The sequence below is a fragment of the Biomphalaria glabrata genome, chromosome 9 (assembly GCF_947242115.1).
Source record: "Biomphalaria glabrata chromosome 9, xgBioGlab47.1, whole genome shotgun sequence".
NCBI classification, from domain to species: Eukaryota; Metazoa; Mollusca; class Gastropoda; family Planorbidae; genus Biomphalaria; species Biomphalaria glabrata.
In genome coordinates this window covers 40552157-40567792 of record NC_074719.1, presented here as the reverse complement: position 1 = coordinate 40567792, position 15636 = coordinate 40552157, and the positions used below count along the sequence as shown (strand labels likewise).

Genomic DNA, 15636 nt, shown 5'->3' with positions numbered 1-15636 from the left:
AAGCACACAGTTGATGCCATTCTTTTTTTTTTTCAAGGGGCTTCTTATGGCCTTTTTTTTTTCTATCCTTTTAGAGTTCACTACCTGTGAAAAGGAAAGGAATGATGTCATTTCCTATGTGTTGGAGAACCACATCACATCAATGCTGGCCATGAACATGAACCTTGATGATCTTGAGGATGAAATGAACACAACCTCAACATCCTCCATGACAACAGGCATAGCTCTAGTTACCAGTAAGTTTTTTAAAGTCTTAAAATAAATTCCACAATGATTGGGAAGACCCATTGTGAATTTGTTTTATGAAGAGCCGATCTGGGCAAAAGACATAGAGAAATGGAGAATGACAGAGTCATCTGTGGTGCCCCAACAGTTCAACGGACTAGGGATAAGTGGAGGTGGTGAGATATGCTAACAGGGTATTTGCCTGATTGTGTAGAATGCTATGCCCTTTGAACTTTCATCATGATGGTCCTGAATTTGACCACTGCAAATGTCATTCCATGCTGTCCTGCAAAAGATTTGAACTAAGAACTAATAATCTTCTTATCTGAGGAAACGTCTGAAACATATTAAAAAATAAAGTCCAAGTCTACCGCTGTTGAAGAGCCAGCATATCCTAATGACTTTACTTCAAATTCTCAATCCAAAATAACTCTTCTACCTCAAAGTATTTTTTTCCCATAAGTATACATTGAAATCTATTCCTCTGTAAAAGCTTTACCTGTAAGTACTATATGTAGTTTGTCCAATGTGGTTCAATGGTGACCACTTTGTCATCCAGGGGGCTGAGGGCTTTGCACTGGGGTTTTATGCCTCTTCATGTGGCTGGTGAGACCTATGTGAGCCCGGTATGTTCGGCCGCTCACTGGGCAGGTTATTCTGTATGTACTAAAACTACATCAAAGCACCTTCAACCTATTTGTAGGCCTGCCTAAATTTAATTGCTGCACTATGCTTATATCTCATGTCTCTATCCTATAAGATGTCTCTGTTCTCATTCAAGTGGTCCATGTGTCTCAATAGAAATAAAACAGAAAACAGTAAGCAGATGATGAGAAAGTCAAAGAACTTTCCACAAAACCCAGCAAACCATGTCTAGATGAAAAAGAAATTTCTGCATTGTCAGTTAAAGTGTCTGTCTCCCTTAATATGCTATTTGTATGTGTAGGTATTGCTCACAAGGAGCACAAGTATTTTTTTTTTAAAAGGGACAAAAATATTTTGTTTTTGTCTGTATAAATATATTTCTTTACGCCTAGCAAATATACCCATAGCAAACAATGACTTTGTCTGCATCAGATGGGGGGACTTGAATGCAGGTCATGTGAAACTCTGCACCTATGCTTTTCAGTTTTGAAGCCTCTCCTTTATACCATTTTTGTGAAATCATCAGTAAAATGTGTCTATACCAATGCAATTCTTCCCATTGTTTTCCATACTAGAAGGGTGAAATCTCTCCCAAGCACTGTACCACTGTTCTGTTGACCTATTGGTTACAACCAGAACTGGCGGGCTTAAGAATGATCCCACACTGATCAATCATTACAAAATCTTTCCTGCCCCTTCATTATGGACTATGTCGTCTTTACTAAGATGAAGTGGGCACCAGCAGAAAGGGTTAATTTTTTTGTCATGAAAAGAATGAAACGAATACAATAGTAACAAGGCCAATTTTGAAAATATGACTAAGGAAGTGTCTAAACTTTCTTATGACAGACCCATCTGTGACCTATATATTGTTAATGATACAAAGCCTTTGTCTCCCACAGGTCTGTCTCTATTTAAGTTCTCATTTAGTCCTAAAATATGAATATTTGTGGGCAAAATTATTTCCTTGTTACAAAGCTATTATCAATGCCATCTTCGGGTTCTTACCAAATAATTATTCTCAAATCATCAAGTGCACTCATGCTGCTCGTACATTCAACAGGTATTCCAGTTAGATGTCAGCTTCAACCTGATCCAGGAACATGTAAAGGCTACATGCCTCAGTGGTACTATGACGTGGCCTCATCTACTTGTAAGCTGTTTATCTGGGGCATGTGTGATGGTAACATGAACAGGTTCCCGACAGCTGACACCTGTTATCAAACTTGTAAGCTAATAATTCTCATTCTTATAGTTATTACACATCAGCTTAATCAATACAACTTTTTTTTGTAGTTTTACTTTATCAATCAATATATACTTTAGTGTCAGACTTTGGTCTTTTAGACTGATATTAAAATGGAATACCAGGAGAATTCCCCTTTGAAACTTACATTTTTAAAAGTTTGGATCGTCAGTTTCTGAAGAGCAAACTATTTTACTTTTACCTTCTGAATACACCTGCTTTTTTTTTTTTAAACTTTATAAACATAGGGACTTCACTCCTAATACCAGTATCAATTTCAATGTCAGGACCAGGACTTGAATATGTTTTATGCATATGAGCACTCAACTATTCAAAGCTTTTGTCCCCTACTTAAAACATTCTAATTACTTGTGATTTATAAATAACAAGTAAAAATTTTAGTGAAAGAGTGATTCAACACAAGAAAAACATTACTATTCTTGGCAGCTGACCCTCTTTTCTATTTATTTATAATATCAGAATTTTAATCTAAAACGATTGTGGAAACAAAATACTTTCTTCAAAGAGTAGGCCTGGAGTGTTTTTCTTTTTATCATTTTTTATTGTAAAGCTGCTATGAAATGACTTTGGAGAGGGAGCAAGTCACAGTTGGAAGTGTCCATTGTTTAATTTATCAAGTTTTTTGTTGCATTTAAGTTGATAACTCTTTCATCAGTTTATTACATTTGTTGGGGAAATTATTATTGTTAAAAGAAGAAGCATGTAATTGTATGAGTGTAATATAACAATAAACCTGTTGGTGATACACAAAGATACAGTAAGCAGTTTAAAAAAAAAACAAAAAAACTGAGAAGTTTACTGAATGTAAGAGATTTAACTCTTTGTGTCCTAACTGACGATACCAACATTGATTCCATCAGAACGTGTTAAATAATAACGGAGAGAAAGAGTTAAGATATTTTATTAAAATAATAATCTTTAACCATGAGCTCCATGGACTCAACGCTTATAGTGATGCCATGTTTCTCTCTCAAAAGTTGCAGTTTGCAGGCTTTTTCAGTACACAAACCAAAGGTTTGGAACTCACTTCCCCAATGATCTTAGACAGACAACTTGCTTCACTACATTCAAGAATAACATTAAGACCTATCTGTTCAATACTTTTTGGATTAGTTTGTCATTTCAGCTGTCGTGTTTATGTTTCCAATGTTATCACAGTGCCTTGAGCCTACAATATGTTTGTTAACAGTGCTCTATAAATTAAATTATTATTATAATTATTATTATTAGATTACCTTGAGGTGACAATTGCATGTAGTTATGATTTTATTATTTTTCTTACAGGCAATGCACAAGCCAGCCCTTGTGTTGTAAGTTGAATTTTTAAAAAATAATATTGTGTCATATATTTTAGAAGTTACTTTTATATGTCAAAAAGCAGAGAAAAATAACTTTGGGAAAGATGGGTAAGAGAGGACCTGCTGCCTGTGGCCTTGGGGGAGGGAGGGAGGTGATAGATAGCTGTGTGTGAAAAGTCACTTTCCAAATTGCTGATGAATCAAGCCCAGGCTTATAGTTCTGACTGAAAGAGACAATGATAAAATTGTTATGAACTCCAATTCAGATATTACTTTTTACCCATTGGTAACATTGGAACGAAAAAAAAAGTACAATTGTCTTTGTCTTTTAAAATGGATAGAGACATGATTTTCAAAAAAGGATGTCATCCTGGGGACACTTTTTTTTTTCCATGTGTCAAGTCATTGAACACTAAATGATATTTGGCCTACAAGAAATAGCATTACATTAATTAAGACTTTCACACTGATCACAAGATAACAGAATAAATGAAACAACTCAACATTGGAGCTTTTGTTTCTTATCAGTTGTATGTTTACATGATAAACAACTATTACTAAAAATAGTTTTTATGACAGGAACAAAATTTGATTTTGAGAACTATTAAGGCAGAGATGATAAAACTAAGAATTAGTACTATGTTGTCCCTTAAAGTATGTTGGGATTTAAATGGCCCCTCAGGCATTGATTTTGCATTCTTTCCTTAGTTAAGCTTTTTTTTTTTAAAGCAATTTTTATATTTTGCTTGTTTTAAACCATTGTTGACAGGGACACAACTGTACATCGCCTAACATGTGCACTTTAGGGTTTGAAGAAAACTGCATGATGGGAATGGATTGTGAATTAAAACCAACATGTAAAGGTGAGTAAGTGGCAGGGAATTAGGTTTGAGTAGAACATTGATTGATAACAAACCAAAACGTTTTTAAAGCTTTAATCATAACAGACTAGTGAAATAGTAATGAGCGAAATAAAGAATCCCATAGAAACATGAAAATAATTATGGAGAGAGAGAGTTAACTGAGTCTAGTGTCATTTCCCATATTTAGTTGGAATTAATGTTTTTGTTGTTTCAAATTGTGAAAAATGCTTTAATTAAACTTATATAACTTTTTTGTTTGTTATTAGAAAATGATATATTTGGAATAGAATTATAAAGTGGAATGCATGCCCTTTTTATAGCACAAAGTAGTTTTTATAAAGCAAAAAATTATTTTAATATTATTGTTTGAAAATTATAATAAAAAATTAGGGACTGCAAAAAAGTCTTTAGGACCTAGATCTAGACCTGATCTTGGACAAATTGTATGATCCTTATTGACATCTAAAAAAAATATTTCATATTTATCCATATTTGTCACAAAATTTTATAAAGAAAACACATCTAAAACACATAAAATGGAAATTTTGAGCTATTATCCATGTAACTACTGTTGGAAAAATGAAAACTGACCACTGTGAACAAGTCTACAGCTCTAGATCTCTATTAGATCTAAGAAATATATTATGATTCAAAGTAAAAAAATATGGAAATATTTTTTTTTACAATATTATTCATATTTCCACATAACTTTATATGTAAACCATTGAAACACATAATAATAATATAATATAATAATATAATAATAATAATCTTTATTGTCCGTATGGAAATTTATTTTACAATTTGTTCATTACACCAAACAAAAAACATTATAACTATAAGAAACCAAAGTGATTTTCTTGAGTTCATTATCCCATCGAGAACTTCAATCTATAGAAAATTGAGTCTTTTTAAGTCTCCAGTCTTTAAAAACATCTTTCTCTGTAAAAACACACTGAAAGAAGGAATTTCCTGATGTTTAGCAAAGGGAAACTTTTTAAGAATAATTTCAGCAATAAAAACATATATGAGAGAAAAAAAAAAGAAATTGTAAAGGACAGATGTTGCCAGTGTTGATTCAAGCACTAGAGCCATGTAAAATCACGGATGGGAAAGTCGTTACAGAGTCAAAGGGTTAAAAGCTGCCCTAAATGCTTTATCATAATTATACAAAATGAAGCCTTTGTCAGCTAAGCCGCACTGATCTTAATGATACATTTGGTTTATTAAAGTCAATCATTCTTTAGTCACATGAGAAGTTGCAAAGGGTAAAGCTGATCCATTGTGACATAAAATAACATAAATCTCTCATAGCTACTTTATTTTAAAGTTTACTTTCTGTGTTTGGTATCTAAATCTCATTGAGATTCATGGGAAATCTGAGTATAACAGCTGCTAAGTAGGTGGTTTAGAAACACATCTAAGGCTATATTAAATCCTTAATCTGAAAATCTAAATATAATAGAGAAATTGTGTATGGGGCTCCTATATAATATATATATATTTGGCTCTGTCTCTTGAAAGACTATGGATGCACCCAGATGAATTACTGTTTTTTGGTTTTGTCTTGAGTAGGGCAGAATGGCTGTGAATGAACTAGCCCATTCTGGAGAAGAAAACTTGGCTACAGTTCATGCATAAGAATGCATCAGTTTTAGGTCCATCATATAGGGCAGCTTTCTCTGTAATTTTCTTGTCTTAGACTGGCTCTGTCCTTTTGCACTTTGCTAAGGTGGTACAAGCACACACAATCTGTCTCCAGGCTGTTAGATCTTGGGCGATTTCCTCCAGCATATTTACAGACCTAAAGGGATGCCAAAGACTAGCTTACAGAGGTGTGTGCAAATGAGGTCGAAGGATAATTTTCAAATAAAGTTTAAAAAATCTTGTTACATATACTATATTTAAAAATATATTACTGTTGTCTTATTTACGTAACATTTATTTACTTAACATTACTGGTTAACGTTATGTCCAACAGCTCCCATGCCTACATCCCTTGTGTATGGGCCCTATGTGCCACAGTGCATGACAGGTGGATACAGCTACAAGCAGTGCTTTGGAGGCTATTGTTGGTGTGTGTATGAGAACGGAACGTACAGTGATGGACTCTCCAACAAAAATGTGGACAACTTGGATTGTTCCTCATCGACCTCTTCATCAGCTGCTTTAGAGAGTACGTTGATTTTTAGTTGTATTACAATGTAGTGGGGGGTCGTGGTAGCCGAGCGTTTATGTGCTTGACATCAGAACCTAGGGTTCAAATCTCGGTGAAGCTTGGGATCCACCCAATTCTAATGGGTACCTGACTTTAGTCGGGGAAAGTAAAGGCGGTCTGTCATTGTGCTGGCCACATGGCACCCTGTTCATTAACTATTTGCCAAAGAAACATGACCTTAACATCATCTGCCCTATAGATCGCATGATCTAAATGGGGCACTTTTTTTCTTTAAAATGTATTAAAAAATGGCATCTTTTTAAAAATCTTGTGCACTCCTCCGGTCCACTACAGAAAATTAAATTGAAAATACAGTGAAATTTGTATTTCTTATTCGAAAACAAAGTTTTTAGAGCTAGTCTTGTTTAGCAACCAAAACATTTTTAAGTTAATTTTTTATTTAAAAGCTAATTTAAAAAAAAAAAAAAAAGTAAAGCAACTCTTTCAGAGCTTGCAATCTATAAGGCAAATGATAAGGTCATCTGTTTGTATGGCTGAATGTTGATAAGAGCGTCAGCACAACAACCAACCATCTTTAATTTCCCTGAATAATGTCAAACCAATTAGACTTTTGCTGGAGGTTCTGGCTAGGATGTAATAACCTTCAATTTTCAAGGAACATAAAGAATATATAACAAAAACATGCTCTTTTCATAGTCATATGACAATAGTAAAAAAAAAATACACTTTTAGTTCACCTTTTTTTCTTATTTCCCTGTCAAAATTAATTATTCTTTAAGTAGAAACAGAATATTAAATTTACAATTGATGTTATATAATAATGAGAATTTAATCCTTATCCAGACTGCACCAATGGCCAGCCACCTAATGTCAACTGTGTCAAGGCATGTAACAACAAAGTGTGTCCTGACTACCCAAATGCTCGCTGTGTGGTAGACATGTGCTCTCCAACCTGTGAAACAAGATTTGTGGATGCCCAGGGAAGCAGTGTCACTTGTGGAGGTCTGAAAAATCTTATTATATCACTTTTAAAAAAAATGTATCTAACAGTAATTAGATCCATTGAATATTTTCCATCAAGTAAACCTCAGTAGACAATTAACTCCTATTATTCCAGAAACATTGTACATGGGTTTATATTGATACTAATAGATATATTTCATTTGCATAAATGCATTTATTTTCCTATTACAAGCCCTTACCCAGCTGCTTACATTTTAGATGTAAAGCTAATTCTATTTTTTTTTCTGAACTTAATCTAATAATGTTAAGAAAACAAGAAAAGTCAAGTGCAAACTTTAGCATTCATTAAATATTGATAAATCGTAAAGATTGATATTTAAATTGGCATCAACTTTGCTGATGTGTAAAAAATGATCTGTATAATGTTTGACATGTTTTGGATGTTCCTTTGAAGTTAAAAGATAATTTACTTCCAAACCTCTCGCATGATGACAGGGGATGGACTATCAATACAACTACATGACAGTCCAGTTCGCATACCACATGACCTGGCAGCCATTTTTAGATGACTAGATATTATGTATAAAGTCAGGCTCTTTTGTTTTGTTTGTATTTATTTGAGTCATGATTGTTTTTGGAGAGTTGTGCATTGTCTCTACAATCATAAGATATGCAGATTCATAGGTGCCTGTGAATGTTTTCAACTCACTACTTGAATACATTGAAGAAACCCAATGCTGAATATATTTTTCTTGAGTTTAATACTTTGAAGCCCAATTAAATAAGTAATTCCATGAGAAATTCACAATAAAATATGAATCACTGGTACAATGATAATCAGAGATAAATTATTGTTAGAGAATAAATTTAAAAAATTTGAATTTTATTAACATTGCAATGCTTTCTATATTTCATGGCTTCTGGTACCAACAGTCAATCGCTGTAAGGTGTTCTCTTTTAATGGGACTGAACAAGCTAGCTGTGTGGGTAAGTAGCTCTAAGAATATACTGTCACAAGGTCATGTTATTCATACTTAACAATTGAATTAACAAAATAATGTTTTATTCAGATGTAGAAACAGAATTGATTATGTCTGCTCTCAGTTAAAAATAAAAGTAAAGTATGTATCTTATCTTATCTTATATAATACAGACGTTACTTCAAAAAAGAAGATGATTACGTCCTACGTCTTATGTATGTGATTTATAGGGCAGATGATGTAAAGGTCATCTGTTTCTGTGGCCCATGGCTAACAATTGTATCATGTGGCCAGCACAATGACCAACTATCTTTATTTTCCAAAGTAATGTCAGGTGCCCATTAGAATTGGGTGGACACAGGGGTGTCCTAAAAATCCAGAAATTCAAAATCCCAGACTTCACCAAGGTTCAAACCTAAGACGCCTTGGTTTGGAAGCCAAACATATTTACTTGTCTTCCACCCTGCTCTCAGTTGAGTTACTTTTGTTAAAATTGATATCGATCATAATAGTAATATCCTTAAATCTACTTTAGTTCACTTAAAAGTAGGCTGTCAATGGGTTTAGTTACTTGACCATAATATGATAACCAAGTATGTATTAATACTAAGCAACCATTCAAACAAAAGATAATTATTTTTACCCCATTACAAGTGAATTAGTAGCTTTTTGCTTTCATTGTTCTCTTTTTGTTTCTGAAAAAAGATTGAGGATTCTGTAGTGGGCATAAAGTACCTGCCACATTATTTTAATCCTACTTGACAACTGATACATGGCAAAAATACTTTGTTAAATGTTACACTACAGACTAATTTATCCTGGCCCCAAAATTAACAGGAGAGATGAAAGCCTAACATGTAATATAAAATATTTTTACCCATTTTTCTGACCTAGGCATATTGTATTTTATTTAATGAATTTAGGTTATTTACTTTTACTATTTTGACTGACAGTTATCAAGCCAGCATTTCTCTGGACAACCCTTTTGTTTGTGCTCCCTCCCATATATATATATGGCTCCTTATGTCTGGAAGACAATGCATGCTCCCTCCCATATATATATATATGGCTCCTTATGTCTGGAAGACAATGGATGCTCCCTCCCATATATATATATATGGCTCCTTATGTCTGGAAGACAATGCATGCTCCCTCCCATATATATATATATGGCTCCTTATGTCTGGAAGACAATGGATGCTCCCTCCCATATATATATATATGGCTCCTTATGTCTGGAAGACAATGCATGCTCCCTCCCATATATATATATGGCTCCTTATGTCTGGAAGACAATGCATGCTCCCTCCCATATATATATATATGGCTCCTTATGTCTGGAAGACAATGGATGCTCCCTCCCATATATATATATATGGCTCCTTATGTCTGGAAGACAATGGATGCTCCCTTCTCTGTACTCTCTAGTAAACAAGTCATCTAGAACTAGACTTGCGTACAACACAAAAAAAGAAAAATAAACTTGATTAATAAGCCATATTCTTGTATTGCCACAGCTACCAGCTTGTGCCCTAATGCCAGACCCTGTCCAGAATCCATTTGCCAGGAAGCACTGATGAAAAACTGCAGCTCTAATCCTTGTGCTGTGTGCCTCACTGACCCATGCACCTGCATGCCTTACTTTGTAGACGCTCGCACTAGAAAAAATTTAACACAGGCCCAATGCACTTACTGTAAGTGTTTGTTTTTGTAATTGAGAGACTTAGAACATGATATATATAGAACATGAATTACAATTTATTTAATTTTTAAAAATAAAATTCATTTGATTTTTAAAAATACATTTCATTTATTTTTTAAAAATACATTTCATTTAATTTTTAAAATTACTATTCATTTAATTTTAAAAAATGCAATTCATTCTGCATTGAAAACTGTGAAGAAAATGCTATTAAATTTTATTTTTTTTTAAACCAAGATTAATTGGTTTCTTTTTTTTTCAACCACTTTTATCTAAGCTCATTTAAGCTTAGTTTCTGGAGTTTATTTTAAAAACCAATAGATCTATTGATTTTTATGAATCTAGATTTTTGAATCATGCAAATACATTTTTAAAGTGTTTATAAAAAATCCCCTGACCAATAGAGTTACTTTATTTTCATTTCTATTGACCTACTGTTGTCAAATATTTTCCAAACTCAGTATCTCAAGGAACCTGTGCTATTAAATCTTGCAATGTTAAAAAAGAGGCTGTGCTTGCTAGACTGAACAACCTGGACGTGACGGACAATGTAGACAGAATTCCAACTTGCACAGATGCTGGCAAATTTGTACCCAAGCAGTGTCTTGATGACACCTCATGTCATTGTGTCAATGCCTTTGGTCAGATTGTCAATGAGACTGTTGATGCCAACACACCTTGCAAAGGTCAGTGTTTTTTTTTTTCCAACATGGTCAAGTTCTTTTTTAAGGGATTGCGACTGCTAGTACTGAAGGCTATATTGATTTGTATAGAATGCATGCAGTGAGTGTTAGTACTGAAGACTATAATGATTTGTGAGTGCTAGTACTGAAGACTATAATGATTTGTGAGTGCTAGTACTGAAGACTATAATAATTTGTGAGTGCTAGTACTGAAGATTATAACAATTTGTTAGTGCTAGTACTGAAGACTATAATGATTTGTGTAGAATGCATGCAGTGAGTACAAGTAGCCTACTAAAGACTATAATGATTTGTATAGAATGCATGCAGTGAGTACTAGTACTGAAGACTATAATGATTTGTATAGAGTGTATGCAATAAGTACTAGTACTGAAGACTATACTATTATGTTTTTAAATTTTATAGCATGGTCTGAAACATATAGGATTCATGTAAGGATATCTGGAAGAGGTGTGAGAGGTTATAGTGCCGCTTAAATGTGTAATGTAAACATTACAGGCCAAAACAGCATTATTGAATTCATTTTTGTTTTGAATTGTAACTCGTTTGGCCTACTCATCATTTTAATGAAGAAATCGGAGTTAGAGTATCTTTATTTTTTTTACCAATAATAGAAATAGTAAAATATTCTTTAATATTCCATATGTTTAGACTTGTTTTAGTTTATAATTAAGAGGTTTGTACAGATTTGCAAGCTAACTAAAAAGCTAAAATATACCAGTTGGTATACAAAGGGGTAACATATATATGAATTATTTTAACTTCTAATAATGATAAAATATAATACAGTATATCTGTCCTATACTTTTTTTTGTACCACCTAAATTAAAATATATTTACTGCATTGATATAGCTTTTATATGATTATGTTGTCAATTACAGCTATTGAAGAGATCAAGACTATCAGATCCACATTTACATACAGAGCAGACTTTAAAAAGTTTAAAGAGTTGGACAAGTTGCCACTAATCAAGAAGTAGATTCTTATTTCATTTATTGAGCTATTTAGAGTTAAAGAGATGAGAGTTAACTGGCCTGTCTTTTCAAGTAACTTTTCAGTTTCAGACATTGTCTTTGAACTGACCAGTTATGTAATAAAAAAGTAATAAAAACAACTAATTAGCTGATAAAAATGTTTTTTCTGCCAAATGACTAGATAATTTATCATCAACAAACTCTGTTGCACTGTCTAGTTAGCATATCTCTCCTGTACACTTTGGTCATTAAATGATTTTTAAAATTTTTTTTTTTACTTTTATATTAGTGATCAGTGATATTAAATTCAACTAAACTGAAAGTCCAGACCTAATATTTTAGTCGTGTTCACACAGTTTTAATGGGAAACTGACATTAAAAAGTTGTTTTTTTTTTTCCTGGCTACATAAAACCCTGACATGTCACAAAAAAAAAAAATCACCAGTCCTGAACATTTCTTTTATGTGAAACAAACTGAATTTTAATATTATTAACCAAATAGGTTTAATTACAGATTTGAAAGTCATTGTATCTTTGTGTCACATGAATGTGACTTACATCAGTACTTTAAACATAATGGTTCCTGAAAGACGATTATCTTTCATGTGAAAAGAAAGATCTCTGATAAGATGCTGATCACTTCCTACTTTGATATGCTGCTGTTCCTTGAAACTGATTAACTTTATTTACACACAACACACATGGCCTGTTGTGAAGAAAAAATAAGCTACCATTCAGTGATTTTATATATTTTGATAGCTGGACCTTGTGCATTGGGTGTGATCGATTGCAAGAAATAAAAAAAAATATAATATAAATGCACATAGGATTGTGGATATTGTTAATTCATAACTTCTAATAGTAGTGCTGAAAATATCAAAACCTGTAATTGTGTACCAATCAAGTAACCCATAGGGCCTGTTTAAGAGTTTGGTTGAAAACACAAATTCTCTTTTTTTTACATCTTTTTTTTAAAATATTTTTTCAGTCAGTTTTGGAAGAAGACAATGACCTTTGGCATTGATAATGCCACCATTAAGACCGTCACTGATCCCTATGAAGGCAGCATTAAAATCAATATGACCTTGGAGTCAAATCCTAATTCTGCCAACACTGACATGACTATTGTCTTCATTGTTGTTAGTCAGGCTGTAAGTTTTCTATATGTCTGTGTATTCACTATATGTAGTTCTTACCTCTGGCCTGGACACATTGAGAGCCACATACTTAGTTTGTGTTTTTATTGTAACTAGGTCAAGCTTTGAGATTCACGTTTTTTTTTTTGCAAAACTTTCTGTATGCTGAATAAACTTTCAAAGAGCTGTAACAAGCACTGATACACAGTTTTAGCTCAATTCTAAGTTGTTTTTTTTATAAGTAACATTAACCTTTAACTTACATCACACGTTTAGATAAAATTAGAGTTTTCCGATGAGTTGATGTCTGCATGGTCGTGTGGTAAGTGCTTCAGATTGTCATCATGATGGTTCTGAGTTCCCACTGCCACCTCCTGCTGTTCTGCATGGAGTGTGGGCTAAGGTGTCATAATCTTCAGACCTGCCGCATCATCGGAAAGTTTCTCAGTGACAGGGCTGGTCCTACAGATTGTGGGGCCCTGTGCGAAACAATTTTCATGGGGCCCAGTCTGGGTGAAAATTAAGATTTTGTATCAGAAAATAAATTTGTCTTTGCATTTTATTCTTACTTTACTAAGTACAAAATCAGTGCCAAATTAACTTTATGAGTCATCTACAGTAGATGGTAGTTTTCCAATAAAAGCTGAAAAACATTTAGATCAGCCTTTTAGATTTACTTTTGACTAGCAAAATATCGCTTTTGATTTTTTTTAAGAGGTCAAGATAGATTTAGATCTGTATTTATATGCCAGTAACTATTAAAGTAAATTAAGTATTTAAACTTCTTGTTTTGGTTAAAATTCACCTTATTATTACATTTTTATTTAATGAAAGCTGACAATGCAGTTGTTTTTTTTTAAATGGCGAGTAGGATTGGCATTTTCCATATTGAATGACACCCCCAAAATGACAATTTTGTATGTTTTAAGGAGATTTGCATGAGTTTTCAGAAGATTTTGATAATTTCAGGAGATTTTCATAACTTTTTCGTATATTTTGCAATTTCAGGAGAATTCCAGGAACCCTTTAAAAATATGTTAAAATGGTTTTTAATTTAATCATTTACACCTAGGGCGGCCCTGCTCAGTGGACATTATATAGGGGACTACAATGAATTTTATTTCCCTTTAACAAAGTTCTGTTAATAACAGAAACTGAAATTTATTCATTTCCATAATTATAATTAGGCTTGTACATGAGTTTCAAGATTAATGAAGAGCACATTCTTTCATATACCTGCTCAGACCTAGCTGTGACCTACATATTTTGCCACATTCAATAAAGACAAACCTCTTGTCAGCTAGTGGTTGATTTAAGTTCTATTTTCTCTATCTTCACCTATCTTTGGCAGTAGCTTTCCTTTAGGATAGATGTGATTTAAAAAAAATATATATGATATGGAAAATAGCAATTTTGATGTAACTATTTTTTTTAAATTATAGGTGAATGACTTTAACCTAATAATAGACAATGAGACACTGGAAGTGATAGTAGACAGCAGCACAGTTCAGTCAGAAGCCGCAACAAGTGATACTCCTGAGGTAACAGATGCCAGTAGCGGCCTGTCAGAAAGAGATAAGATCATCATTGGCTGTGTTGTCGGCATTGGAGGTGGCCTCATTCTCATCACCATTATCATCTTGGTAATTTTTTTTTTACCTTTGTTTTCTTGTTTTACAGAAAATAGCTTCACTTTTCTAAGGGGGAATAACAGCTTTTTTTGTTCAGGAAAGTTTAGTGTGCATTTTTTCCAAGTTATTTGTGTGTTTTTCAAAATTAGTCTTAAGTTACATTGTGTATTTTTTCCCCTAGATTTAATTTGAAAATAATTGGTCAATTTTAAATAATTCTACCAAGTTTTAAAAGCAAAGATATGTATTTGGTCCATAGAAATATGCATGCCTGTGTATCCAATTTTACTAAGTCTTCTTTTATTGTAAACAGTGCTATATTTTAATTGCTTAATAAACATTTTCAAAGTAATGAAATAGCCTAGTAATTATAAAATGGTATTTGTATGTTTCCAACATCTAACTGGTGAAAAGCGTGGTCGAGAGACTAAGTACACTTAAACTAGGCTTGGCTTGGTTCGAAGGGGGTTCGAGGTTCGACACCCGACTTGTGCAGAGTTGTGTTTTATGAGCACCTAAAGACAGCGCCGAAAACCTTCTCCCAGATACCCCCTCCCCCCGCTGGTCCACAAATGAGATTGGACCATAGCGCTCTGAGCATGCTATAAGCATGAAAGTAGTGCTAAATAAAAAAGCTATCAAAAAAGCTATAAATAAAAAAAGCTATTAAAAAGCTATAAAAAAAGCTATAATAATAACAATCTTATAAAATGTAGAAGCTCTGAAAGTAATTTTTTTTATTGTGCCCTTGGCAACCTCTGAAATAAAAGTAACTGCTAGCATAGCTTTGAATCTGATCATGAACACAAACATAAGTGTAGTTTTTTTTTTTTTTTAATTTATGTCAATCTCAACAGTAACTTACTATCTTTCTTCTCAGTGTGTTTGCTGCTATCACAGGAAAGAAAAGAATGGCAAATCAGCAAGCTATGGCCATATTGGGGTAAAAAAAACACTTTTTTTCCCCTTATGATTATTTTCAGACTAAAGACTTTACCAGACAAATTTAATTGGGACCATTGGGACCATTGTCTTTGTTTCTACTGTTTGTAGGTCATGTCCTCTCCA

At 33.2% G+C, this 15636-nt stretch overlaps 1 protein-coding gene across 2 annotated transcripts in view; it reads left to right on the top strand.

The window, feature by feature from the left end:
• Positions 1–15636, top strand: part of LOC106062499 (uncharacterized) — a 134914-nt gene that overhangs the window by 113733 nt on the left and 5545 nt on the right. For both annotated transcript variants that reach the window (XM_056041893.1, XM_056041894.1), the window contains 13 exons: positions 75–236; positions 1934–2098; positions 3422–3447; positions 4205–4298; positions 6280–6474; positions 7321–7479; positions 8374–8427; positions 9938–10114; positions 10584–10808; positions 11709–11802; positions 12790–12952; positions 14380–14580; positions 15449–15511. In XM_056041893.1, the coding sequence (XP_055897868.1) occupies positions 75–236; positions 1934–2098; positions 3422–3447; positions 4205–4298; positions 6280–6474; positions 7321–7479; positions 8374–8427; positions 9938–10114; positions 10584–10808; positions 11709–11802; positions 12790–12952; positions 14380–14580; positions 15449–15511 (1778 nt within the window). The remainder of the gene's footprint in view (positions 1–74; positions 237–1933; positions 2099–3421; positions 3448–4204; positions 4299–6279; positions 6475–7320; positions 7480–8373; positions 8428–9937; positions 10115–10583; positions 10809–11708; positions 11803–12789; positions 12953–14379; positions 14581–15448; positions 15512–15636) is intronic.